We start from the raw sequence: 26,437 nt of genomic DNA, 5'->3' as shown, positions 1-26,437 counted from the left end.
TAACTATCCTAAATCACTAACCCTAACTAAAATAACAATCATAATAACATGAAATCGAGAGAGCCTACCTTGATATGAGCGGGCGGTCGGCGGCCGTGACGCGCCGACGCGCGGAGTGGGCGGGCGCAGCGGGCGCGTGCGGTGCTAGCGGGCGACTGGCGGGGCTCTGCGCGGTGGGCGGGCGGCCGGGCGGGCAGGCGCGGTGGTCGGCGTGCAGGCACGACGTCGGCAGGCGCTGCGGGCGCGGCGGTGGCGGCGCTTCGGGCAGGGGCGGCAGGCAGAGGCAGGGCGGCTTGCGGACAATATTTAGCTGATCATGCCGCGCCATGCTTCGTGGCGTGTCAGTACCGTGCCAAGATCGGTGGCGCGGCAGACCCTGCCACGTCACCGGTCAGCGGCTCCGGTCTTCGCCACGTCACCCTCCTACCGCGCCACCATACATGACGCGGCACAGGCATTTCGTCGCGCCATGATAATAGACGCGGCCAAAAGTGTTAGTTAAAAAAAACAGTGTTAGATTTAAAATTATTTAAAAAAAATGTTAAAATTAAAAAAAAAAATCGCCTCGGCAGCGGCAAACGCCTAGGCTGCCTTTTTTGTGCTTTCCAAGCGCAGCCGTTTCCCATTTCTGTTCAAGTTCACGCCGCCACCGCCTGCGCCTCCCGACGCGCTTGCCGATCCGCCCATTCCGCCGTTGCCCCTCCCTCTCCCGTCGCCGCGCCCCTCAGCCGCCCGTGGCCCGGCCATGGAGCGCGCCGCCGGGGAGGCGGGCGCCCCCACGCCGGCGGCGAGAGGGGGAGCGGCAGCGCCAGCGGGGGCAGGGGCAGGGGGAGCGATGGTGAAGGGGCGGTCCTGCAAGGGCTGCCTCTACTACTCGTCAGTGCTCAGGTCGCGAGCGCGCGGGCCCGTCTGCGTCGGCGTCACCCGCGCCATTCCCCAAGGTAGCCGCGCCCCTCTCCGGACACTACTGTATCCACCCTCTCTGCCTGCGCTAGGGTTTTGCTGATTCGGCAAGCCACAGTATCCAAAAGCCCCCCTCGCTTTTACATGCATCCCTCTGCTGCGCCCCTGCGAGTGGCGACCCGCTGGGTAGTGATTTGCTCTTGGTTGCCTCTCGGTGCTCACTCCGCTCCTGGTTTGCTCTTGGTTGCCTCTCGGTGCTCACTCAGCGCCTGCGAACCGCTTACCTGTCACAGGGGGTGTTCTGCTGAATACCGATTAGGTTCCTCCAGACAACTACATTGGCGTTAGGAGATGGGAATGAGGACATGGGCATTTCTTAGCAATTTTTATGGTCTCAAATTGTGCTAGGAAATGTGTAATATCAGGGCTTTTTCGTCCATAAAACCCGATTCATTCCATCATCCACACAGATTTAGATGTAAACTATTTAGCCCTATGTTACAGTTAGTGCACTGAGTATTGACAAATGGCAACCGAATGAGTAGGCTTTCAGCAATGGGAAATTTGAACTATTCTATGGCTTGGTGCATATGGCTCACATGAGGTTCTCTACCAAGTATTTACCTTTGTGCACTTTAGTGCTAACCCTTGTATATACGCTAAGTGCTAGGGTTTATGTATTGGCTCATTACAGCGTCTAAGAACTAAGAAGTAATTGACTTTGTTCCATGGCGAGACATTTAATCTGGAATTTTGTTGGGTTCTCCCACTTTTTGGGCTGAAGGGCAATGGTGGTACTATCCTGACCCAGCAAGACATGGGCAGCATCCTAATAGGATTGTGCGCTCCTAGACACCCTCAAAAGTTCCGGGAGATATAGGCTTTTCTGTACAGTTTTAGGGTCTCAGATAATCCCACCGAACAGCACTAGGTTAGGCCTATTAGGGGAATTCCGTGCTGAAAACAAGTGCAAAGTCTTCGCTTGGATTCTCATCCAAAACAAAATCCTTATGGCGGACAACCTCGCCCTACGCTGATGGCCCCACCAAAGCTTCGTGTGTTCTATGCAATGGCCCGCTAGAAACAGGACACCACCTCTGCCTCACCTGCCCCTTTGCCTGAGCTACATGGATCATAGTAGCGACTTGGGAAAATCTTAATAACATCCAGCAAATCCTACAGGCAAGTTCGGACAGTGTGGCTGATTGGTGGGAATTGGCCCTGTCCTCGGTCCCAAAAGAAAAAAGATGTGAGTTTAATGGGTTGGCCATCTACATCATGTGGAACTTGTGGAAGGAACGCAACTGCAGGATTTTTGATAACATATACTCCACAGCGACCCAGGTAGCAGGGCGTGTCAAGGATGACATAGTGCAATACAAAAGGGCTTTTACAACTACGCAACATTAACGCTCCTGTTGTTGTTACTTTGGGGCCACGTGGCCGTGTATTTCCTCCAAGGCCATGAGGCCAGCCTGTACATAAAACCTCTTTTTCATCTTAATTGAAAGCTAGAGCTCCTGCCGTTGCGTTAAAAAAAAGGCCTATTAGGGGAATTTCTCCCCTTGAGTTGAAAAATATAATCAACACACTTGGATTCATGGATAAACTCATGTGCAGTTGTTAGTGCTAGTTTGCTACCGACCAAAAGCGTAGGTTACAATCTAAACTTTGATCTGTGCTGTAACATTGTGCTAAGGCTTTCATCCTGTGACTCACTGCAAAAGTAATCCTTATCTGTGTCTATTATAAGTTTATAACATATATACTTGATTTATTGTATAATCAAGTAACGAGAGCAGTATGACTCTTGTACTCCGTTTCATGGTCTGTCTATTTTGTTATCTGATTCCATTCCTCTTTAACTGATTGATTGACTATTCCCTCCCTCTTAACTGTGTATCAGTTTCTGAGCGTATGGTTGGAGAACTTGAACTTGAAGCTATCCAAGAAGGTCGCTATCTTGCAGATTTCAGATATGCATGTGTTGGCTATTCAATGTACTTAGATGACAAGGAAACTCCTACGGGGATACGAGATAAGGCACGTGCGCAGCTACCTGTTTGTGTTGGAGTCGAGGTAATATCTGCTTAACCATGTAATTCCTATGCATTTATGATGCATTCACAAGTCAGGACCATGTCAGAGTGACATGATGGATAAGGAAGCAGTTAGGCACAATGGTGTCTTTGATGTTGTTAAGTGTGAACATTATCCAACGATAGCTGATGTACCAGAGATGATTGTGACTACTCAGGATCTGATGAGAAAATTGAGCTTTAGTTATGTTGAATGTCAGAATGGTGGGATGAATATTCATGTCAATTTGTTATCTTCATAGATTATATGTTTATTACAATAATCATGCAAGCTTTTCTTTTCTCGACCACAGTACAAATAAATGCGGTCATTCTATTCTGAAATTTGTTCTTGATTTTCCTCCAGATTTATTCTGCACTGACTGTTCAACCTGCTCAGCTAGTGTTTTGTAGCTATAAGTTAAACTATGTCTTATGATCATTGACATGTGACATGTCTATTTTGCTAACAAAGAATATCTTTCCCCCTTTTCCAGCTATTGGCAGATAGAAAAGTCCCAACAAATGTTAAGAAAGAAGGTAAGAAAACATTTTCTCTGTTATTTGATTAGTGTGTGTGCTAGGCTGCTAGCAACTGCAAAGCTAACACAATATTCTCGAAAAGTTCAAATGTTTGGTCATGGACAGAAGTGCTTAATGTGTCACACTTGCTTATTCAAATATATCTATCTACCGTCGTGTGCATTTTACCTGAAATACACTGTCAATGCTATTCGATTTTTAGTTAGAATGGCATCCTGATTTATGATGCATTTGCAGTAGGTATGAAACCTTAAGAGATCAGTCACTAAACTGTAAAATATATACAGAATGTTGCCTTCTTGAAAATCGTTGTTATTTTTATTGCACCTGCGTGGAGAAATCACCAAATATTTTCACGAAAAATAGAATTTATCCAATAGTCAACTAATACATGGAAAAATGTGTCCTGATACACATAAAATTTGCAACTTGATCAGTTCTTAGTAGTATTCGATTAGTTCTTAGTAGTCTCTAAACTTAATTCCTCATAATGTTTTTGCCACTATACCCATTGCCAGTTTTTATGGGCTTATTTTCTGTGCAATCTAGGATTAGAGAAACTTGGTCCTAAAACTATACGCTTCATTGGTGAAACTGTGAAAAATATCTGATTACCAAGTATCTTGTCTATGTCTCCTGTCCGCTTTAAGCATTACTTTTGCTGTTTTGCGTGTTTGAAACATGCTTCTTTCTTGCATTATTTTGTAATTATCTGTCTGCAGGATTCACATTGTTTCTGTTCTCAAAACTTCTACTCATCTTTATAATTCCGCAGCTCCAAAACCACGTCATTACAAACCAGGGCAACCAGGGCATACAGGAGATGATTTCTTAACTAAGTGAGTTGATATTTTGGTTTATATATGAATTTGTAAGTTCTGAAATTCGTATTAGCATTTCAACAACTTTGTCTTTGAATCTGCAGATTTCAGAGGAATGCAGGGCTTGTGGCCAATGGTGTGGCTAAGAACCTGAATAAAGTTGGGACCTACATCAAAGACACCGTGGGTGATATGATACAGCCTTACCGCAAGCGTCCCAAATAAACCATAGACCTGTCTCACCCTAAAGACCTAAATCCTGTATGGGAGTAACATTAGATGACCGGGGAACGTCGGATCAATCACTTCCCCCGTACACCCGGCACAGCAGTAGCTTTCTGTTGGTTTCTGAAGCTCTAGAAAATTGAGAGAATTATTGTTAGGAAAATTGCCAATTGGAGCATGTTATCCACTAGCTGTTGGGGCTTCGATTTCACGTTTTCTCGTAGCCCCACTGCCTCGCCCCATTTGGGAGCGATTGTTGTTTCACTAGGTCCCTCCTCCAGTAATGTACAGGATGTCATGTAATAAAACATTAAAACAGCCCCGTCCCGCCCCTCTTGAGAATAATAGCGTAGTGCCAGTGAGGGTTCCAGTGATGTATTTTCTTGGAGCATTGCAGTATACGGGTACGTAGAGGATGTTCGGACTGGCTCGTATTCCGTTATTTCTCTGAACTCTTCATCAGATGATAATGGACCTTGACCTTCTGGCGTGCTTGTTTATTTATATTTATATATATATATATATATATATATATATATATATTATATTTTGTGCCTTTGCATTTTGCTACGCTGATTGTATGTTGTACTACTTGCACGCACGCATGTGCAAATTGTTCCTGGTCATACCAAGACCAAATTAGCTCTGAATAGAAACATGCAAAGCTACTAAAAGTCAGCTTATACATAATAAAAAGAGTCCACTGTCGTTAATTTGCACATTGCGCTTCTGCTGTCTCTATTCTCTCATAAGTCTCAGCAACGCCAATACACCATGACGGAATGACCACCAACAAAGCGACCTCGCCAATCCACCGCTCGCCCACACGCTCGCCGATCCGCAGCTCGTGACCGCGCTCGCCGATACCCACGGGCTTCTGAAAGATTACATTTCTTGTCTAGCTATCAATTTAGCCCACGAAAGCTGCCACAGCCGGCCCAGCCCACGGTATAACCCTAGCCCCTTGCCGCGTCCACATCCCAGTCGCACACCGCACGCCGCCGCTGCTCGCGCCTCTCCCGCTCTCCTCTCCCGACAACAGCTCCACTGCCGCACCCGCACGGATCCTGCGTCTGCATCCATCCACCTCCGGCTCTCTGAAGGTGAGCCCAAACCCCCAGTCACAGTTCACATGGTTTGAATTCGGTAGCAGTGAATCAGGAGGTCTCGAGCTCTGTTTGGTGGGAAGGGCCACATGTTCTAGACGCGAATTTGCTCCGTGCCCATGGTCAGGACTAGGCGCATATCTGGCACTGTATTGTCTTGCTCTTTTGAACTGATGACAAGGTGAAGTTTAGCATTTTACGGGCCCCGTTTAGCATTTTTTTTTTTGGGTGAAAACACTTGGCATTGGTTTCTCTCTTGGTTATTAGTACTGCGATGCGAGCTTGCACATTTGAATTAGTTATGATCGCCTATGCATTCCACCACTTTTTCTGTTTTTAACAATTAGTTTCTAAATTCTCGCCTGTTGGTTAAGTAGATGTTTTCTGTAAATGGTGCCTGCATTTGAGTTTCCTACCATGTTGTTCGCACTCCAGAGATTTTATTTACTGTGCAGAAGAGAGTTCTGTTCTCAGCCATTTCATTCTTTTATAATAAAAGATTTATCAGTAGTTTCAAATAGCTGTGATGTCAAGTATTACCAATACCAACCAAGAGTAACACAGTAGAATTTTCAAGTTTTCCACAGGATTGCAAATCGCAGTCTTTTTTTTTTTGTTTATTATGTTTTGGAAAATATAATCTTTAAGACACATTAGTGTTGGGTATTTTTAATCCCCCCTCCCAATTGAGTAGCTGATATTTTATTGCACGCTCTGAACTTCATGATGTCTTGCTGATTGTGCTCATTGGCTGGACTTGTTTGTGTAATGTTTCATTCATCTTATCATCGTGCAGTGTTGTTGAGATAGACTCAGACTTCTTTCTTTGGGTTCTTGATCTCCTGACATGTTAAGCTGTATAGTAGGATCATGTTATTTTGCTCATCTACAATCATATCGAACTACTAATTGTTGTCATGGTCCTGCTACACCTGTCATGTTAGCTCTGAACTATCCAATATCTAGTTTGGATGACCAATCTGATGCACTTTTCGAGAGCGTAACTATTAGAATTTATATGCATTTATGTTATTGTGATTATTTTGATAGGATTTTGTTCTTTTGGCAGACTAATTCTCCAGGAAAGATGAGCTTGATATCCCAGAACGCGGTCCAGAAGCGCCGCCTCAGGAAAAATGAAGCTGATGATGGCAATGATGAGGACATTGGCTCTCCGACCTCCATAGATGCAGAGGTTGGAAAGGAAGTAAAGTTGAAGAATCACAATAAGGAAAGGAAGAAGAAAAGGACTAAGATGCTGGAATCCCAGCAGAACAAAGAGGAAGAGGAGATGCGGCAGCTGGAGAGCTCATTGTTTGGTTCCCTTTATGCGCCACTGGAGTTTGGCACTGAGGTAGGCGCTGCAGTAGTAGCTCCTGACCAGGATGCGCCTTTGTTTTTCACAGATAGATCCGCTGCTGGTGGCGTGGATCATTTTCCTATATATGAGGAGGATATGGCCCATGAGGATGAGGAAGACGTGGTGGGTGTCAAGGGGAGGAGGCCTGTATGGGTGGATGAGGAGGAAGAAAGGACAGAAGTGGACATCGTGAAGGTTTCAAGGTTGAGGAAGCTAAGAAAAGAGGAAGATGAGCATTTGATTTCAGGGAAAGAGTATGAGGCCAGGCTGCGTGGTCAGCATGCCAAATTGAACCCCTTCACTGGCTGGGCTGATATGGACCGGAAAACTTCTCTTCCTGTCGCATCAGATAGTGAGTCTGATGATGAGGGTTGTGTCGATGATATCCTTCAGAATAACGATGAGCTTGTTGTCAAGGATACTGTCTTGCTCTTACCTGGGATGCTGGAGTTCTCAAGGCTCGTTGATGCCAATATCCAGGATCCATCAAGTGGTCCTATCAATTCAGTGCAGTTTCATAGGAATGGGCAACTGATGCTTGCTGCAGGTTTGGACAAGCATCTCAGGTTTTTCCAGATTGATGGAAAGAGAAACCCCAAGATCCAGAGCATATTTATTGGGGACTGTCCAGTACACAAGGCCTCATTTCTACCTGATGGCTCTGAGGTGATCCTATCAGGAAGGAGAAAGTTCTTCTACTCATTTGACCTGGTGAATGCTGCTGTTAGCAAGATTGGACCTTTGACAGGGCGTGAGGAGAAAAGCCTGGAGAGCTTTGAGATATCCCCTGATTCGAGAACCATTGCTTTTGTTGGTAATGAAGGGTACATCCTTCTTATTTCTGCCAAGACAAAGCAGCTCATTGGAACCCTCAAGATGAACGGAAGCGCGCGTTCACTGGCTTTTGCGGATGGTGGAAACCAGCTGCTGAGCAGCGGTGGAGATGGCCATGTTTACCACTGGGATCTCGGAACAAGGAAGTGCATCCACAAGGCTTTTGACGACGGTTCCCTCGCTGGCATTTCGCTTTGCACCTCGCAGGACAGCTCTTTGTTTGCCACAGGCTCCACCAGCGGCATCGTGAATGTGTACAAGAGGGATGATTTTCTTGGCGGGAAGAGGAAGCCACTTAAGACGATTGAAAACCTGACCACTGACATCGGCGAAATGAAATTCAACCATGATGCCCAGATCTTGGCGATCAGCTCAAGGAAAGAGAGGAATGGGATGAGGCTTGTGCACATCCCGTCGTTCAGCGTGTTCCAGAACTGGCCAGGGCCTCGGTTCAGCCTTCACTATCCACGGTGCCTGGATTTCAGCCCTGGCAGTGGGTTCTTGTCTGTCGGACATGCGGGTGGAAAAGTCCTGCTATACAAGATTCACCACTATAAAAACGCATGAGACTAGGATGGTTACTTGGCAAAACCCAGTTTTGACATTATGTTTGTACTCTTGAACACTCCATGAATCAAGTGTATGCTGATTCGTTCCAGTCATTGCGCTTTACGCTTTGCTGCCACTGGTTTCAATGCTTGATACAAGCTGGCAATCTCGTACTTGTCTTTTTTAGTCGTATGCAGTTTGTTATGCTGCTTTTGCTTTATGGTGGTTGTTGATTGCGGAATTTCAGTTTCCTGTATTGGGCTTATGGGAGTAATCCTGGAGTCTGGAGCCATATATTATGTGAGTATATACAGTGGTATGTTCATTGCATTCTGAATCTGAATGCTTTGGATTGGATGTACTCCGTATGCAAGCATCCCCTTTTGTCTTCCGAGCTGGTGGTGAACTGTCGCCCAGGTTGGAAATGTGGCGCTTGTGATTTGTTTTTTTTTAACCCAAACGCTTGTGACTTGTGAAGCACTAGTTCTGCATCATGGCAGCTGTTACCATCAGTAAGCATGTTCACTGAATTTCTGCGCGGTGTTAGATCGTCCAGTTCGCCTGCTGCGACCCTGATCCTTTCTTGATGCAGATGTTCTCTGAAGTGATGCTGTGCCGGGTGCTCATCACCTTATGACCAACAAGAACTTACAATCTCCTGGGGCATGGAGCGCTTCGGCAACGGTGACACCGCCGCCATGGTGCCTTCAAATCGAACCCTTGCGGATCACTGCTGCTCTACCACCATTTCTCCGGCCAAGCCCTAAAGTCGCGCACTGCCAGGGAAGCACGGCATCGAGGTCTGGCCAAAGCTCTTTGCTATATCCTCTTCTTAAGAGGTAAACCAAAGCCTCTTTGCTATATCCTCTTCTTAAGAGGTAAACCGGACCTGCTAAGCTGAGAATAGTAATGTTTTTGGATAGTTCAGATTGCACTAATTGGCTGATACAACAACAACAACAACAAAGCCTTTAAGTCCTAAACAAGTTGGGGTAGGCTAGAGTTGAAACCTAGTAGAAGCAATGAAGGTTCAGGCACGTGGATAGCTGTCTTCCAAGTACTCCTATCTAAGGCTAAGTCTTTGGGTATATTTTATCCTTTCAAGTCTCCTTTTATTGCATTTATCCAAGTCAACTTCGGTCTTCCTTTGCCTCTCTTCACGTTACTATCCTGGCTTAGGATTCCACTATGCACCGGTGCTTCTAGAGGTCTCTGTTGGACATGTCTAAACCATCTCAACCGGCGTTGGACAAGCTTTTCTTCAATTGGTGCTACCCCTAATCTATCACGTATATCATCATTCCGAGCTCGACCCCTTCTTGTATGACCGCAAATTCAACGCAACATACGTATTTCTGCGACACTTATTTGTTGAACATGTCGTCTTTTCGTAGGCCAACATTCTGCACCATACAACGTAGCAGGTCTAATCGCCGTCCTATAAAACTTGCTTTTAGCTTCTGTGGTACCCTTTTGTCATATAGGACACCAGATGTTTGCCGCCATTTCATCCACCCTGCTTTGATTCTATGGCTAACATCTTCATCAATATCCCCGTCTTTCTGTAGCATTGATCCTAAATATCAAAAGGTATCCTTCGTAGGCACTACTTCTTTCCAAACTAATATCTTCCTCCTCCCGAGTAGTAGTGCCAAAGTCACATCTCATATACTCAGTTTTAGTTCTACTGAGTCTAAAACCTTTGGACTCCAAAGTCTCCCACCATAACTTCAGTTTCGGATTCACTCCTGTCCGGCTTTCATCAACTAGCAATACATCGTCCGCGAAAAGCATACACCAAGGGATGTCCTCTTGTATGTCCCTTGTAACCTCATCCATCACTAAAGCAAACAAATAAGGGCTCAAAGCTGACTCTTGATGTAGTCCTGTCCTAATCGGGAAGTCATCCGTGTCTCCATCACTTGTTCGAACTCTAGTCACAACATTGTTGTACATGTCCTTAATGAGCCCGACGTACTTCGTTAGGACTTTATGTTTGTCCAAAGCCCACCACATAACATCCCTTGGTATTTCATCATAAGCCTTCTCCAAGTCAATAAAAACCATGTGTAGGTCCTTCTTTTTCTCCCTATACCGCTTCATAACTTGTTTTTATTAAGAAAATGGCTTCCATGGTTGACCTTCCGGGCATGAAACCAAATTGGTTTATAGAGACCCGCGTTATTGCTCTCAAGTGATGCTCGATAACTCTCTCCCATAGCTTCATAGTATGGCTCATCAACTTAATTCTCTGGTAATTAGTACAACTTTGAATATCCCCTTTATTCTTGTAGATCGGTACCAATATACTTCTCCTCCACTCATCAGGCATCTTGTTCGATCGAAAAATATAGTTGAACAACTTGGTTAGCCATACTATAGCTATGTCCCCGAGGCATCTCCACACCTCGATTGTGATACCATCCGGTCCCATCGCCTTACCTCCTTTCATCCTTTTCAACGCCTCTCTGACCTTAGATTCTTGGATCCTCCGCACAAAGCGCCTATTGGTGTCATCTAAAGAGTCATCCAACTAAAAGATTGTTGTTGTGTCCGTATTCTCACCGTTGAACAATTTGTGAAAATACTCTTGCCATCGATATCGGATCTCATCCTTCTTCACCAAGAGATGCTCCCTTTCATCATTAATGTACTTAACTTGGTTAAAGTCCCTTGTCTTTCTCTCACGAACCCTAGCCATCCTATAAATGTTCTTCTCTCCTTCCTTCGTACTCAAACGTTGGTAAAGATCCTCGTACGCTCTACCCTTTGCCACACTTACAGCTCACTTTGCAGTCTTCTTTGCCACCTTGTACTTCTCTATGTTGTCCACACTCCTGTCATGGTACAAACGTCTATAGCACTATTTCTTCTCCTTAATAGCCCTTTGGACTTCCTCGTTCCACCACCAAGTATCTTTAGCCTCGCCTCCACTTCCTTTGGTTACTCTACACACCTCTGAGGCCACCTTCCGAATGTTGGTTGCCATCTTCTCCCACATGTTGTTTATGTCCTCGTCTTCCTTCCAAGAGCCCTCTTTGATAACCCTTTCCCTGAATACCTCTAACGTCTCCCCTTTTAGTTTCCACCACTTTGTTCTTTCAATCTTAGCTTGTTTATCCCTACGAGCACGCACCTGAAAATGAAAGTCTACCACCAAAAGCTTATGTTGAGAAACAACACACTCCTCTAGTATCATCTTGCAACCCAAGCATGCTCGTTTGTCCTTTCTTCTTGTGAGGACAAAGTCAATATGGCTAGAGTGTTGTCCGCTGCTAAAGGTCACTAGATGAGATTCTCTTTCTAAAGAAAGTGTTGGCTATCATCAGATCAAAAGCTACCGTGAAGTCTAGAACTTTCTCCACATCCTAATTCCTACTACCATACCAAAAATCTCCATGAACTGCCTCAAAACCTACGCTTGTAGTACCTACATGTTCATTAAGATATCCTATAAAAAGCTTCTCACTACTAGGTACAGCTCTAATCAGGCCATCTAAGTCTTCCCAGAACTGTTTTTTAGCACTCTCGTCGAGGCCTACTTGAGGGGCATACGCACTAATTACGTTCAAGACCATATCACCAATGACAAGCTTGACTAAGATAATCCTATCTCCTTGCCTTCTCACTCCCACCACACTATTCTTGAGGCTCTTATCAATCAAAACTCCTACTCCATTTCTATTCGCAACTGTCCCTGTGTACCAAAGCTTGAAACCTGTATTGTCCACCTTCTTCGTCTTCTGACCCTTCCATTTAGTCTCTTGAACGCATAATATATTTACACGCCTCCTAGTCGCGGTATCAACTAATTCTCTTAACTTACCTGTAAGCGACCCTACATTCCAACTACCTAAACGGATCCTAGTTGGTTCGACTAGCTTCCTTACCATTCGCACCCGTCGACTCAGATGTGAAGACCTTTGCTCATTTTTCACTACACCTGGGCGCCAACGTAGCGCGCCACTAAGGATGCGACGACCCGATCCTTGCTCACTTGACACCGTGCCCAGATCGTGACACGGCGCGTCACGGGGGTGACGTCCCGGCCCTTGCTCATTTAACACCATATCCGGGTTCCGATATGGCGCGTCACTAAGAGGGTTACGTCCCAACGGTTTTCTTTCGGGTTTCATCTCCATTAGAATGGCTAGATTTAACGATGGCTCGTCACGCCTATCACAACCCTCCTCCTTTACCAGGGCTTGGGACCTGCTATGTTGAGACAACATAGGCGGAGTTACTAATTAGCTGATAGGTTATAATAAATTGTTAGTCCATAATTGGTTCATCAGAACTCCTAAAATGGTGAAATCAGTTCTATTAGCCTACATATGCAAGCAGCATATATTGATGAACCACCACATAATGTGGTAAAAATGAACCTGAAAAAGTTAGTATTATATTTGGCAGTGCAAAAAGGCCTACAAATTAGCTTCTCAAAATGCAGTTGCATGACTAATGCCTATGTATTGAGGTAATTCCTATCTATGAGGTAATTTGCTTAGGCATTGGCTAATGTGTCATGGATAAGATTTGCAGAATAATAGCTTTAATAATGCTAACTTTTTATTTGGTCCCCGTATGAGTGAGGATCCTGTTTGGGGCCCCCCTTTTTTCATCTCTATAATACAATGAAACGCAGCTCTCCTGCGTTTTCAAAAAAATAAAATAAAAAATAATGCTAACTTTTTGTTCTTTTAAGACTTGGAAGCATCACAACAACTTGTGTTCTTGAATAGTAACAACAACCAGATCGATAGTCCCACAACACTTGAATCCCTTACCAAGACAATCATTTTTGGCAATCCTCAATTCTATCTTTCAATGCAATTGGAGCACAATCAGTTGACAGCATGGTACATCTCCATTCTCACAAAGTCGAACATGTGAAGCTTTTGAAGAGTGCCAAAAGCCAAATATCACCGTGGAGGAACTGGGACGCCATACTGTTCCTGAAATCTCTGAAGTTGGCACAGATTGCTATCGAAGGAAAAATGCAGCTGCCAGGAAGAACTTATTGCGCTCATTCCTTATCTAAATGGTTCAATGGTGAAATGTGTCAAGTGATTGATGGCTTCCACTTGAGATTTGTGCAAATTTGTAGTGTAAAAGTTCATGCTGTGAATAAACTTTTGCTAGCAGCCATTTATTTGCTTCGTATGTACTGCATTGTTTGTTTAAGCGAATCTGAAGCACAAACATGATGTTACAGAGTTCTGATTTGTCAACAATGAACTGTCATAGATCATACAGGAAAAAAGACGTTATCTAAATGCAAGCTGTTGTTCTACTTTCAGAATCTGTGTTTAAGTTTAAAACATCGCGGTGTACACTACTAGTCTACTACTATTTACATGTTTGTATTGAGCATCGCTCCTTTGGCTGAGGGTTATCGGTCAATGATGTTGTAGCTACACGGATGTACTACGGATTTCCTGCCGTCCTCTATTTACAAGACATCAAAGCTAAATTCCCTGACAGAGGCTCTTGCTTCTAGTGTTGCAGTCCCCTTCTCTGTTTCCAATACATCAATTTGTAATTTCTTTCATGTGCCCTCTTATGAAAATCCTGTATTTTTTTTATAGCCGTACCTCTGAAAGTAACTAAAGATTATGGAAAATTAACTCTTATTCATAATAAAAATGTTCATGTATGAAGTACTTCCTAGCTGTATCCGAAACTCACAATTCACATGTGACCATCACCATGGTAAATGATTTTCAGTAAGATACGAAAACCACTTTCCTTCATAGATATCAGAAAATATAGGGGAAACGTACAGAGCTCTCTTAATAGCGGAATTGGTTGCAAATTAACTCTCAGAAAGACCTAATATGTCATACAAGGGTTCATCTTGCAAATTAATCTGCCTTTCCTTCCTTGTTGTCGAGGAAGTCGTTATCTTGGTGACTCATCACCGAAGCGAAGATGGAGTCAAGAAGTCATTCTGCCTTTCACTCTGTCAGCATCTTCATGTTAGTGTGCACCCAAACTGTAATGAGAGAAGCCAGATAATCAGCCATAGTCTATAAGACTATATATAACAATACAATACAATGATAAAGCACCAATTGATTTTAATCAGACTGAAGGGCTGCTTGGCCATCATTCTATCATGCAATATGATCCTGCAGTCCCAGGCATTCAGAAACTTCGATTGTAAAGCAAACGAAAACGTAAATGATAAGAATAACCAAACATACTTGAAAACTTTTGATTGATCAAGAAAACAGTAACCCATTGGAAAAAGAAAATATTACTGTAAAGGGGAAAAACAGCAACTATATTTTCTAGTAAGGTAAACATCACAAAACCTCAACTATTTTCCCCTAACTATACATAAACACTGACTTTTGGGGCATGCTTTACTAAGCCACTACTTGGGCATAACACAAAAATACAACTTTACTTTATGAAAATAAATAGTACTACCTTTGTCCCCCCAAAAATACAATTTTTAGATTTGGTCTAAGTCAAACTATTTTAAGTTTAACTAAATTTATAAAAAAGTAGATCAACAACTATGATTCCAAATATGTATACATACTATGAAAATATACTCCATGATAAATTTTAATGATACTTATTTGATATCATAAATATTTATACCCTTTTTTTAGAAAAAAAAAAATCATCAAACTAAAGATTATTTGACTAAATCCTGCAGCTGGAATTGTATCGTCTCCGGGATGGAGTGAGTAGTTGCTAATAAAAACAACTAACAGTAACAGGAAACGCCACATGTTGCTTCACACACCAGAAAATTATGTTGGCTGACCAGAACTTTATCACTATTTCTCTAGCAGCAAGTCTGAACAAAGGCAATTCATGTAAGCTTACTAGATCATTCATTGAAGAATTGAACAGCGCATTGTTGTAAACAGAGGACTGCACAAATAACACCGTATATAGAATTTTGATCTCTCAGCGTATTAACAGCGCATTGTTGAAAACATGATTTTTATATAAAGTCTCATCAGCGCATTGAACTGGTTAATAACAGAAGAAAAAAGAGGTGTCCAAGCAACAAATTTAAGAAACGAAAAAGGATAACACTATAGATTGATATTATGATATTAGAGATTATCCAACGTTCATGCTCGGTGAACCCAAGACCTTGAAAACATCATTTCAATCAACAAAAGCATGTCTGGTCTGCGACATGTACGGCTCATTGGGGATCATAGCTGCTAATAAGATAGACAGAGACACTTAAGTCTCATAGACGGATAGACCCATTACATAGGTGGAGGGCAACAAAACTAATTAAGAACACCTCATATATAAGATATAGAGACGAAAAAAAATAATGATAGATATTGTAGTCTGTAATCACCCCAGCTGGGTAGATTACATAGAAACCTCCACATCACCCTTCCCTTCCTTGTCGAGGAACAGAGGAAGTCCTCGCCTTGGTCACTCATCACCGAAGATGGACTCGTCCAGATTAAGCTCAGAGAGCTTTTCTCTCTCACAGACTGGTTGTAATATTCCTCCAATTCGAGCCTCTCGGCGATATAATCGTCGTCCACCGCGAAGAACCCCTTGTCCGCGTACTCCTTGCGCACCCTGTCCCGCCACACGGATAATTTGTCCTCGTGGTACTCGTGATCTGCAGCCTCGCGCTCAAGATCCTCCTTAGTAGTAGAGCTGTCGTCAATCATGTCCTTGTACAAATCCGTGGACTCGAAGGGCTTTCGCTGCCGGGACAGGATGGAACCAATCTCTTCCCGGGATAGCCTCTTGTACGCCACGACGAACTGCGTCCAGATCATCCACGTCGGGCAGTCGTCGCCGCCGCCACCTTTTCCTCCGTGGAAAAGGAGCCCGCCGTCTCCTCTGCAACCACTGCCGCCGCCGCAGCAGCGTCCACGCTCTTGGTGGTGCTCAGCATGGTCGAAACCTCCACGCCAGCCGCCGGTGGATCCGGCCGGGCCACCGCGCTGCGCCTCGCCGAGAGAGGATTTGGTTATTGCAAAGGAGAGTGATTTGGAGCCCTAGCCCTAGCCCTATCCTCGAACTCTCGACGGGGGGAGAAGGCTGCGGGCGGCGGCGTCATTTTATTGTGGGGAGCTTGGGCTCTTCGCTTCGGTTCGTATCCGCCTCGGAGTAGTCCCACGTCCTCGCGGGAGTCGGGACCGCGGGAAGAGGGGATTTTTTTTTTTAATTTTAACACTATTTTGAAAATTAATTTTAAACCTAACATGTTCGATTTTTTTTTTTTAAAACTAACACTTTTGGCCGCGCCTATTGTCCTGGCGCGGCCAAATGCTTGTGTCGCGCCATGCATGGTGGCGCGACAGAGGGCTTACGTGGCGAGGGCCAGCCTGGGGGACCGATGACGTGGCAGGTCCTGCCACGCCATCGACTTTGGCGCGGCAGTGCCGCGCCCTGATCCGTGGCGCGGCAGGGTCAAATATACCGGCCCAGCAGGTACACCACCTGTCCGTTGCGCCTGCCGCCCGCCCGGGGTACTTGGCTGGTTGAATTGAAACGCGTCACGCCCGTATTTTGTTGAGTTTTTTTCACGGCCGAATAGAGAATTTGATAAGCAAATGATTAGTTTTTCGTCTTTCATAATACGGTTATTAACTAATCGATTACGAAAAAACGCCACCGGCGTCCAGATACGCCGGAACTGCCAGTTCTCGAAGTAGTTGGTACTTAATCTCGCCGACAGTGCTGCCGCGACTCAAAGAAACGAATAAGAAGCAAGTTGACAAGCTGCCACATAACGTATTTATTGTTTTGACATAAGTTAGAGATAACATAACCAAATAACCCCGCAAGTTTCGGATGCCAATATTCGTTTGACCTAACAAACTAAGACCCATGAGTGTAAGGATCCCTCGGACGCCTCTATCTCTTCGGATTTGTTGGCAACACATTGAGAGTGTAGCCAACGTCGGTATGGTCGCGTCGACGGTGCGTACGGCTTGTACCCTGCAGGTAAATGATACGCACGATTACTTATAATTCTTTACGATCGTTAGTTCATGGAGCCTACGTATTGAAACAAACTATCTTTGTTAGTACCTGTGAGACTTCTTGGGTGCCAAGCGGGGCACCACCTAGCTGAGACATACCGATCTCGTTCTGCGGCCATTCGTCCCACTGGTCGTGCTGTCCGCAGAAGCCCGGGGGTTCGTCGTCGTCGTCGTCCTCCTCCTCCTCGTCCTCAATTGCAGGGTTTTTCCAGCGCTATGATGTGGTGGTGTACGCACCGCGGAAGTGACACCTGTCATCGGCTGAGAAGAACCGGCTGGTGTCCTCAAAGAGGCTGAAGACGTGCCACCCGATCGCGCCGGGAGTGGCGGTTTCTCATAAGGAGTGTCCATGCAGCTCAGCTTCTGAGCTAGCTTCCTGCGGCTCTTCTTCACCTTCTGCATAAATAGACGTTAAAGTTAGTTCATTATCCAAACGCATATACACTAAAGAAATATTTTCGAAACGGACAAGTTTATGTTTACCTCCACAAAAGCCGCGAGAACGCATAGGCCCCTGCCCTCTAGACTCGTGAAGCCAGACGCTGCTTCGTTGGACAGCCTTGACAATTGTGTCGCCTGGGTAGAGAAATGCAGTTGGACAATTTTAGTACACATACTTAATACCAAAAGGATAACAAATTGTACCATTTAAGTATCTTACCACGTATCTTTAAAGCGGGGCTCTATGTAGCTGCGTGTCCTCTCTAGTGGTAACATCGTACACATCTTCGATGACATCTTCCTCCGAGTCCTCGTCAATCGCCATGTCAGTGTACGGGGGCTTGATATGTGTCCTCATAGACCTATGAAACCACCGCAGGTACTCGTCGAGGGTGTGCTGATCGTGTGGAGGACCCGCAAGGACCTCATGTGGTACCCTGGTCTGCCACAAATGGATGTACGAGCTGTGTGTTATGCGCCAGGCCTTGGTCTTGTACCTCTTCCTGCGGTCAAACCTGCAACAAAACGATGTTAGTTGTACTAAACACACCTCTGAATTATAGCATTGTTATTAATCGATAACGCACCCGTGCAATTCTTGGTTGGTGGAGTAAAGCGGTGGTGGTCAGCATGTTATTCTTCCAAACTGTCTGCAGACCTAGATCGACAAGTGAATCTCGACCACATGGAAGAAAATAAGAGAGACGTCGCAGCGATACTCGTGTGACTCGTTCTTAGTGACCAGACTCAGATAGCCTTGGAGCTCCGGAGAATCCCAAGGACACCAAAACACCTGAAATTTCGTAATTGTGTTAGATTGTGATATAGTGTACATCGAAGAAGACACTGGTACGATAATATAGAGAGCGTAGCCTGGTGTTGTGTCAGGACGTCGAGACCGTCCGTGTACTCCCTGTACTTGCGCCACGCATTCCCTCTAACTAATTGTGCTTCCGTCCAGATATACAGAGCTGTAGGGAGTGTATCATGTCCGTTCCATCGCTGCATTGAACACGATAATGAATTAGCAACAAATAATCTCATCATATCTAACTGCCTGGAATAATATAATAAACCGAAGTACTTACCGGTAAACCATTATTAAGGGGCCTCCCAACGGGCAATCGTTCCCAACACCAAACCTGGAGTAGGTAGGAGCAACCCCCAAGGTTCGCATGTCCTGAGGTGCGACGACAGGCAACGCATAGCTGTCGATACGCCCATGCTAGGACTGCGCTGCCCCAGCTGTACCCCGCTATGTTCTCCTACGGCTGGCGAAGTATGTCAAGGAAGATCCAGCTGATGGTGTTGCCCGAGGCGTCTGGGAAGAGGAAAACACCAAGAAAGTGCCAAAGCCACACTCGAGCGAACCTGTCGATCTGAGCATCCTCAGCTTGTGGGTCTAAATACTCGAAGCGCTCCGTGATCCAGGACAACGAAACACTGGAACTTTTTCTGTAATTGATCAAAGAAAATGAGACACGATGCTAGCTGTAAAGCAATGCAAGTATTAAATAGGCTTGAATTTCTCACTTATTTTTCTTGGAAGCCTCGTCGTCCGGTGGAAGAAAGCCAGTAAACTGAGCCACCAGCTCCCTCCAGTGATCGTTGTCAACTATCCCTGTCACTGGAAGTCCCCCCAACCGAAGGCCTAAAATAGACTTCACGTCCTGCAACGTCAAGGTCATCTCGCCACAAGGTAGGTGAAGTGTGTGGGTCTCAGGCCTCCACCTGTTATAAGAATAGAACGACTGTTAGTTGCCTCAAATTTGTTAGAAGAAAGTTTATGTACAAAGAATGCACTCGCACCTGTCTACAGCTGCAGTAAGTAGTGTTGGGTCAAGGGGCGGAAGACCGTGGTTCACAACACGGACAAGCTCGAGGAAGCCGGCACGCCGTATATACGGCGCGTAACGCTCGTCCCACCGATGCGCCCTGGTGTGCGTGCGGGGCCTCAAAGGAGGCAAGGCCATATCTGCGTCGTTGTCGCTCAAGATGTGTGCTCGGTGCTGGTCGTCGTACTCCACCTCAAAAATAGGGTACAACGGGTGCTGCGTGGGAGGGACCATCCTGTTACAAATTGATAAACAAAACGTTAAAGTATTCAAATTAACAAAATTTAAATTAACATTATGTAGCATTGCAAAATTTGAACTACTTGTTATACAATATGAAAGCACATGTATATATTCAAAGTAAAATAAACACTAACCCAAAATAAATCGGCACAAGGCTAGGATAAACAAGCGAGCAAAAGAGGTAAAGCCCGATGATCATGTGCTATGGACGTGAATAGGGGCTAGAGATCGTAAAATAAAGGCAAAATTGGCTCTCAGACACCGTTCAACCGTGCCTTTTGCCACAGACCACCGAAAAAAGGGAACTTCGTCGAAACACACTCTTCAATCGTATCACTACGCTGTTGCACACCACACATCTTATTTTATTCAATTAAATTGGAAAGACAACCGAATGACGATTTTGCCCCTTATCTCTTTAGGTGGACTCACGCACGTACAGAAGCATTCATCCAGAAGCATTCATCCGTTCTTCCCGTTCACTTCTCTCCTATCCAAACAGCTCTCTCTCTCTCTCTCAACTTCCAGGCGGCGGTGCAATCACAAGGAAGCAGCGGCCCCTCCCCGTGCAGCCCACGCCCAAAGCCCACCCGCAGCACGCGGCTCCGCCTGCGCACGGCGACGCCCGGGGCAAGGCCCCCTCGGCGCGTGGTGTGATGGCTAGGGAGTAGCTTGTGCTGGGCCTAAGCACTCCCTCCAGCGACGCACCATGTCTCAGCGATTGATAGAAGATGGAGGCCCCACGATTCCTCAACGAGATTTTCCCCCAAGATCAGGCAGATCTTTCATGGGTTCCTGAGGGGTAAGTTTTCTCCTAATTTCTCTAGGGTTAGTGCTAGCATGGGCTCATATTTGCAAAGTAAAGCGTAATATGTTTTGATTCCGCTTCGATTTGTGCCAATGTCTGTGTAGGATGGATCCCAATTCGTCCTACAGGCTTGCTGTGCGTGTGGGTGCTTATGTGAAATTTACTGATGATGGTGGTCGTGAGTACTGTCAGGCATGTAACATTCCTAGGATTTTAGATCGAGATATGACAAATTGGAATGACTTGCTGATTGACATTGGTACAGAAATTAATCTAAGCTCTAAACAAAAGTTGCGTGTCACCTATTAGGATAATATGAGTCGCACTTATGAAGAGATCACTTCTGACCAAAAATTGCTTCATGCAATTGATATGTATTGGGAGATAAGAAGGCTCTCAGTACAAGTGTGTGTTATGAAGAATGATGATTCAGATTGCTTGCATGATATTGGATGGCTGCAGAGTATGCCTTGTGTGCTGCAGGGAAGCACCGATGCCCCAGCCAACCAAATTATTGCACAACCTCCACTTGACATTGCATCATCACTTGTAGAGCCTTCAGTTCAGAACAATGCTGAAGTGGCATGGGTGGATGATGATATAGAGTATGTTGGGCTGGATGATGAGGATTCAGTATCTGATTCATCTGATTGTGAAGTGTACGGTGATGTAGATTGTGTTGGTTTAGAGGATGAATTAGTTGTGGAGGATGCACAGGGTTGTGAGACAATTATCCATGCAACTGACCTAGAGAACCCAACAATAAAAGTCGGTGTAACTTTCACGGATAGTACTACTTTTAAGAAGGCTATTAGGCAATATGCAATAAAAGGCGAATATGAAATTGCAGCTCCCTATTCTGAGGCAAAAAGATATAGAGGCTATTGCAAAGCTGATGGGTGCAAGTGGCGGATACATACTTCACAATTGCAGGATGGAAGGACTTGGCAGGTACTGATTTTTGTGCCAATTTTTATTTTGATTGTTTTTTTACATATACTTTTGGTTGATCTTTTGTCCTGATTTTTTCCTTGATGTAGATAAAGAAGATTCCTGTTGATCACACTTGTCAAAGCACAGGAAAAGTTGAGAAGAACTGCATGGCGACAAATCATTGGGTCAGGGACAGGGTTCTTGATTGGCTTGCAAAGGACGCTACAATTGGGGCTAAAGCATTGCAGAAAAGGCTACAAGAACAGTACCATCTACAATTATCATATTGGGTGGTGTGGGATGGAAGAAATATGGCTTTGGAACAACTCAAAGGGAGGTGGGATGACAGCTTTGCACATGCTTTCATATTCAAGGCTGAGGTAGAGAGGACCAATCCTGGCAGTTTGGTTGACATTGAATATGAGCAAGATAGGAAGAAGATGAAATTTACCAGAATGTTTGTTGCCTTCAAAGCTAGTGTGGATGGTTTTTTGAATGGTTGCAGGCCTTTTCTTGGTGTGGACTCCACCCATTTGACTGGGAAATGGAAGGGTCAACTTGCATCTGCGACTGCTATTGATGGGAACAATTGGATGTTTCCAGTGTGTTATGGTGTGTTTGGATCAGAGACAACTGAAAATTGGGCTTGGTTTTTTAGTAGACTTCATCAAGCTATTGGATCACCTCTAGGCCTAGTGATATCAACTGATGCAGGCAAAGGAATTGATTCTGTTGTTACTAAAGTCTTCAAAAGTGGGGTTGAGCATAGAGAGTGCATGAGGCACTTAGTTGCAAACTTCCAAAAGCGATTTCGAGGCGAGGTCTTTGAGAAGCACTTGTGGCCAGCATGTAGAGCTTTTCAAAGACATAGGTTTGAAGAGCACTACAATCTGATGTATGAAGCATGCCCTGAAGCTATGAAGTGGATACATGACAACCATAAGCATCTCTGGACAAGGCACTTGTTCTCTGAAGCAAGCAAATGTGACTATGTGACAATAACATAGCTGAAACATTCAATAGCTGGGTTAGGCATGAAAAATCCCTCAATGTAATTGATCTTATGGATAGGGTAAGACAACTATGCATGGAAAAAATGTTCTTGAGAAGAAAAATTGCTCGGAAGCTTGAAGAGAAGATATTGCCAAATGTTATGAAGGACCTCAATGCAAGGAGCAGGGGGCTGAAATATATGTGGAGGTATTCACACAAAGATGGTGGCAAAGATACTGATATGTTAGGTGAAGTCGAAGGTGTTACAAGGGATCTAGTTCATTAGAGGCACAGTGTTGATCTTGAGGAGAGGAAGTGCACCTGCAGGCGATGGCAAGTTACTGGTCTGCCATGTACACATGCTTTGTGTATTATCACATCAATTCGGGGTTGCAAGATTGAAGATTATGTTCATGAATACTACTCCGTGCCAAAGTTCAAGAAAGCCTATGAAAAGTCTATAAAGCCAATGACTGACAAAAAATAGTGGCCTCAAGTGAATCAAGGGTTCAAGCTATGGCCTCTAGTTCTAAAAAGGCCGGCTGGGAGGCCAAGGATGAGAAGGTTAAAACCAGCTGCAGAAGGAGGATCTGGAAAGAGAACCACAAGATGCAAAAGGTGCAAGCAGCTTGGACACATGGCGAAAACATGTAATGAATATGTTTATGATTCTGATGCACCACCTACTGCCCCTCCGAAGCCAAAAAGAAAGAGAGGCAAGAAAAATGCCACAATAGTGCCATCTAGTATTTCTGAGCCACCACAGGAACAACCATCACATGCTGACCCATTGTAAGCTTTCAACTGCTTTATGAAATTTTTTGACCGAACTTACAAATGTTTCCACCCATAACTTACGTATTTAAACGACTTGCAGTGCTACACCAACTAGAGCCATCACTTATGTTCCTACAACAAGCCCTGTGACAAGGAGGTACATTATGACAACTTTAAATCTTCCTTTTTAAAAAAAAATTGCACATGTGAATGTTTCTTTCTATGCCAATTTTGCATGCTTCTACATCTTTGCAGTATGTCAAGGAGGTTGTTGGAATATGAAGCATCTACACCGACTAGAGCCATTGCCTCTATTTTGACACCAAGCCCTCTCACAAGAATGTACTACAGCTTCAATTTTTATGCCTTAATGTTGGTCATCTCCGTTTATTTGACACAACTCTATATCCATTTACAGCCGTAAGAGGATGCTAGAACTTGAAGGCAACATAGAACCTGTTCAATGTCTTGCTCTATCTCCAGATCCTGCCCATGAGAAGGGAAAGCCAAAGAAGTTGAAGGTTGTCAGATCCAAGAAAGCTTAGACCATTTAGTACCATGTTCTTCTAATGTTGCTGTTCAAACCATGATCTTGTGATGTATGGATCTGGTACTGTACTAGATAGCCTAATGTGGCCGGAACATGTTGTTTTGCTGGACCTGCTACTTTAGTTTGAACCTCCTGTTCTACTATAGTGAAATATTAATGAAAATCAATCTGTTATGATGCTGAAATGTTTCTTGTCATGCTCATGTATTGTTGCTGTAATGTTGATCTGAAGGGGTAAGGGTATTCTTGTCCAGAAATCATGTTTGGATACCTGTTTGATTGAGAAACATTATTATAAGAGCTATAGTGTCTAGCATCATATTGCCATAGTTGAAGAGTGTGTTATAGCACAGCCACACTTTTTTAATGGCTTGTAGCAAAAGCCACAGTTGAAGGATGTCCCTGAGCTAATTTTCCCTAAAATAAACACCAACCAAGAAGCGAGGGAGCGAGTTACGCTCAACGTTACGGCCACGGCAGGATTAACCCACGATCGAAACGTTCGAATGAATTACGATCCCTCGACCGACTCGCTACAATCCCTAACTAAATAACTAACTATAAACTAAATAATAACCGGATCTAGTAGTGACAACCGCATCGCTACAATCCCTAACTAAGGCCCCGTTCGCTGGTCTAAAACTTGGCTGAAACTGGCTGAAAAACACTATTCCGGCTGAATTGTTGAGAGAAAAATACTGTTCCGGCTGAAAAAAGAAGCCGAACAAGCTATTTTTAAGACAAACGAACGGGACCTAAATAACTAACTACAAACTAAATAATAAATACCTAATCAATCACAAACTAAATATCCTAAAACAATAATAATCACAAACTAAATAATAAATACCTAAAACCTAAAAACTACCTACGTAAATCACAAACTAATTATCCTAATACAATAATAATAAAAATAATTTTAAATCAAGAGAGAAGTACCTTAGGAGCGGGCGGCCTTGACGCGCCAGGGTTCGTGGCGCGGCCGGCGAGGGTACTGCGAGGGCGCGGCCGGCGGGAGTGGCCGGCGAGGGCGCGGGCAGCCGCGGTGTGGGCGGGCACAGCCGCGTGCGGGCGCTGGAGGCGAGCGCTGGGCGGCGGCAGGGCGCGGCGGCTGGCTGGCGGCGTGCTGGCGGCGTGGGCGGGCGGGCGGGGGTGCGTGCGGGCGGAGGGCTCGCGCGCTATATTTATTTGGCGCTGCCGCGCCATGGATCAGGGCGCGCCAGTGCCGCGCCAAGATGGGTGGCGCGGCAGAGCCATTCCCCGTCACCGGTCAGCGGACCGGGTCGCCGCCACGTAAACCCTCTACCGTGCCACCATGCATGGCGCGGCACAGGCATTTGGCCGCGCCAGGACAATAGGCGCGGCCAAAAGTGTTAGTTTAAAAAAACCGAGCGTGTTAGATTTAAAATTAGTTTTCAAAAAGTGTTAAAATTAAAAAAAAATCGAAGAGGGAGACACTGAAGACGATTTGAAATGAAAACCTGTTAACCACCGACATTTTACGAAAAGGAATTCAAATTCAAAACCGACATTGGCCAATCGTGAATTGGGACGAAAGAGAGTGTCCGTGTCCGGGAGGATTCCGAGCAGAGGAAATTAAAATTACCCTATCTGCTAGACAAGACAGCGTTCGAAACTTCGAATTCCAACTCGACTGGGAACCATCCATCCATCGAGCACTCATATACTCGTCGATGCCGCACCATCGCATCGATCAATATACACTCTCCTTTTGCAAAAATAATAACGAAATCCCTCAAAATCGGCGAGGAGCTAGTGTCGGGTACGTTCCATCATGCTGAGCACCACCAGGAGCAACATCGTCGAGGCGGCGGCAGTGGTTGAGGTTGCGGAGGAGACGGGCTCTTTTTCCACGGAGGACGACGAGGAAGAAGAGGCATACGTTGGTGCGGTGGCGCAGGACGCGAATGCCGTAGCTGATATGGAGGAGGCCGACGGCGTTGCCGCCGCCGACGGTCCGACGACGGCGATGAGTTGGACGGAATACGTGGTGGCCTACAAGAGGCTATCCGAGTCCGAGATCAATTTCATCCTGTCTCGGCCACGGAAGCCCTTTGAGTCCACGGATTTGTACAAGGATATGATTGCCGACAGCTCCACTACTAAAGAGGACCTCGAGCGCGAGGCAGCGGATCACGAGTATGGCGAGGACGGCTTATCCGAGTTGCGGGAAAGGGTGCGCAAGGAGTACGCCGAGAAGGGATTCGTCGCTGTGGATGACGATGCGATCGCCGAGAGGCTCGAATTGGAGCAATATTACAACCAGTCTTTGAGACAGATGCTCTCTGAGCTTAATCTGGACGAGTCCATCTTCGGTGATGACTGATGAGTGACCAAGACGGAAGATTGATGTGGAGGTTTCTATGTTATCTACCCAGCTGGGGTGATTACAGACTATCTATCTTTATTTGTGTCTCTGTCTATCTT

At 45.1% G+C, this 26,437-nt stretch overlaps 3 protein-coding genes across 4 annotated transcripts; all 3 read left to right on the top strand.

Annotated features, from left to right (window-relative positions):
* Positions 1-627: 627 nt before the first annotated feature.
* Positions 628-5,055, top strand: LOC136521893 (uncharacterized). Its single transcript, XM_066515662.1, has 5 exons — positions 628-941; positions 2,810-2,982; positions 3,479-3,521; positions 4,300-4,363; positions 4,450-5,055. Exons 1-5 carry the CDS (start codon positions 746-748, stop codon positions 4,568-4,570), a joined length of 597 nt encoding a protein of 198 aa, XP_066371759.1. The 5' UTR covers positions 628-745; the 3' UTR covers positions 4,571-5,055.
* A 491-nt stretch (positions 5,056-5,546) lies between these two features.
* On the top strand, positions 5,547-8,738 carry LOC136521921 (U3 small nucleolar RNA-associated protein 18 homolog). 2 transcript variants are annotated; one of them, XM_066515694.1, is made up of 2 exons: positions 5,547-5,673; positions 6,746-8,738. In XM_066515694.1, exon 2 carries the CDS (start codon positions 6,764-6,766, stop codon positions 8,435-8,437), a length of 1,674 nt encoding a protein of 557 aa, XP_066371791.1. In that variant the 5' UTR covers positions 5,547-5,673; positions 6,746-6,763; the 3' UTR covers positions 8,438-8,738. The 2 variants fall into 2 exon arrangements, with proteins under 2 accessions (XP_066371791.1, XP_066371792.1); XM_066515695.1 differs by having other exon boundaries at positions 5,552-5,857.
* An 11,921-nt stretch (positions 8,739-20,659) lies between these two features.
* Positions 20,660-22,676, top strand: LOC136524699 (uncharacterized). The gene is made up of 4 exons (XM_066517965.1): positions 20,660-20,730; positions 20,841-20,928; positions 21,199-21,687; positions 21,777-22,676. Exons 1-4 carry the CDS (start codon positions 20,660-20,662, stop codon positions 22,674-22,676), a joined length of 1,548 nt encoding a protein of 515 aa, XP_066374062.1.
* Positions 22,677-26,437: the final 3,761 nt, after the last annotated feature.

Source organism: Miscanthus floridulus, chromosome 18 (assembly GCF_019320115.1).
Source record: "Miscanthus floridulus cultivar M001 chromosome 18, ASM1932011v1, whole genome shotgun sequence".
NCBI lineage: Eukaryota > Viridiplantae > Streptophyta > Magnoliopsida > Poales > Poaceae > Miscanthus > Miscanthus floridulus.
The sequence above is the reverse complement of the archived record's forward strand: the minus strand, read 5'-3'. Positions and strand labels throughout refer to the sequence as shown.

Coding starts and splice junctions, on each gene's coding strand:
- LOC136521893 (XM_066515662.1), top strand. CDS start 746: ATGGAGCGCGCCGCCGGGGAGGCGGGCGCCCCCACGCCGGCGGCGAGA. Junction 942..2,809: donor CACCCGCGCCATTCCCCAAG/GTAGCCGCGCCC, acceptor ACTGTGTATCAG/TTTCTGAGCGTATGGTTGGA. Junction 3,522..4,299: donor AACAAATGTTAAGAAAGAAG/GTAAGAAAACAT, acceptor ATAATTCCGCAG/CTCCAAAACCACGTCATTAC.
- LOC136521921 (XM_066515694.1), top strand. CDS start 6,764: ATGAGCTTGATATCCCAGAACGCGGTCCAGAAGCGCCGCCTCAGGAAA.
- LOC136524699 (XM_066517965.1), top strand. CDS start 20,660: ATGGAGGCCCCACGATTCCTCAACGAGATTTTCCCCCAAGATCAGGCA. Junction 20,929..21,198: donor GTGGTCGTGAGTACTGTCAG/GCATGTAACATT, acceptor GGATGGCTGCAG/AGTATGCCTTGTGTGCTGCA. Junction 21,688..21,776: donor AGGATGGAAGGACTTGGCAG/GTACTGATTTTT, acceptor TCCTTGATGTAG/ATAAAGAAGATTCCTGTTGA.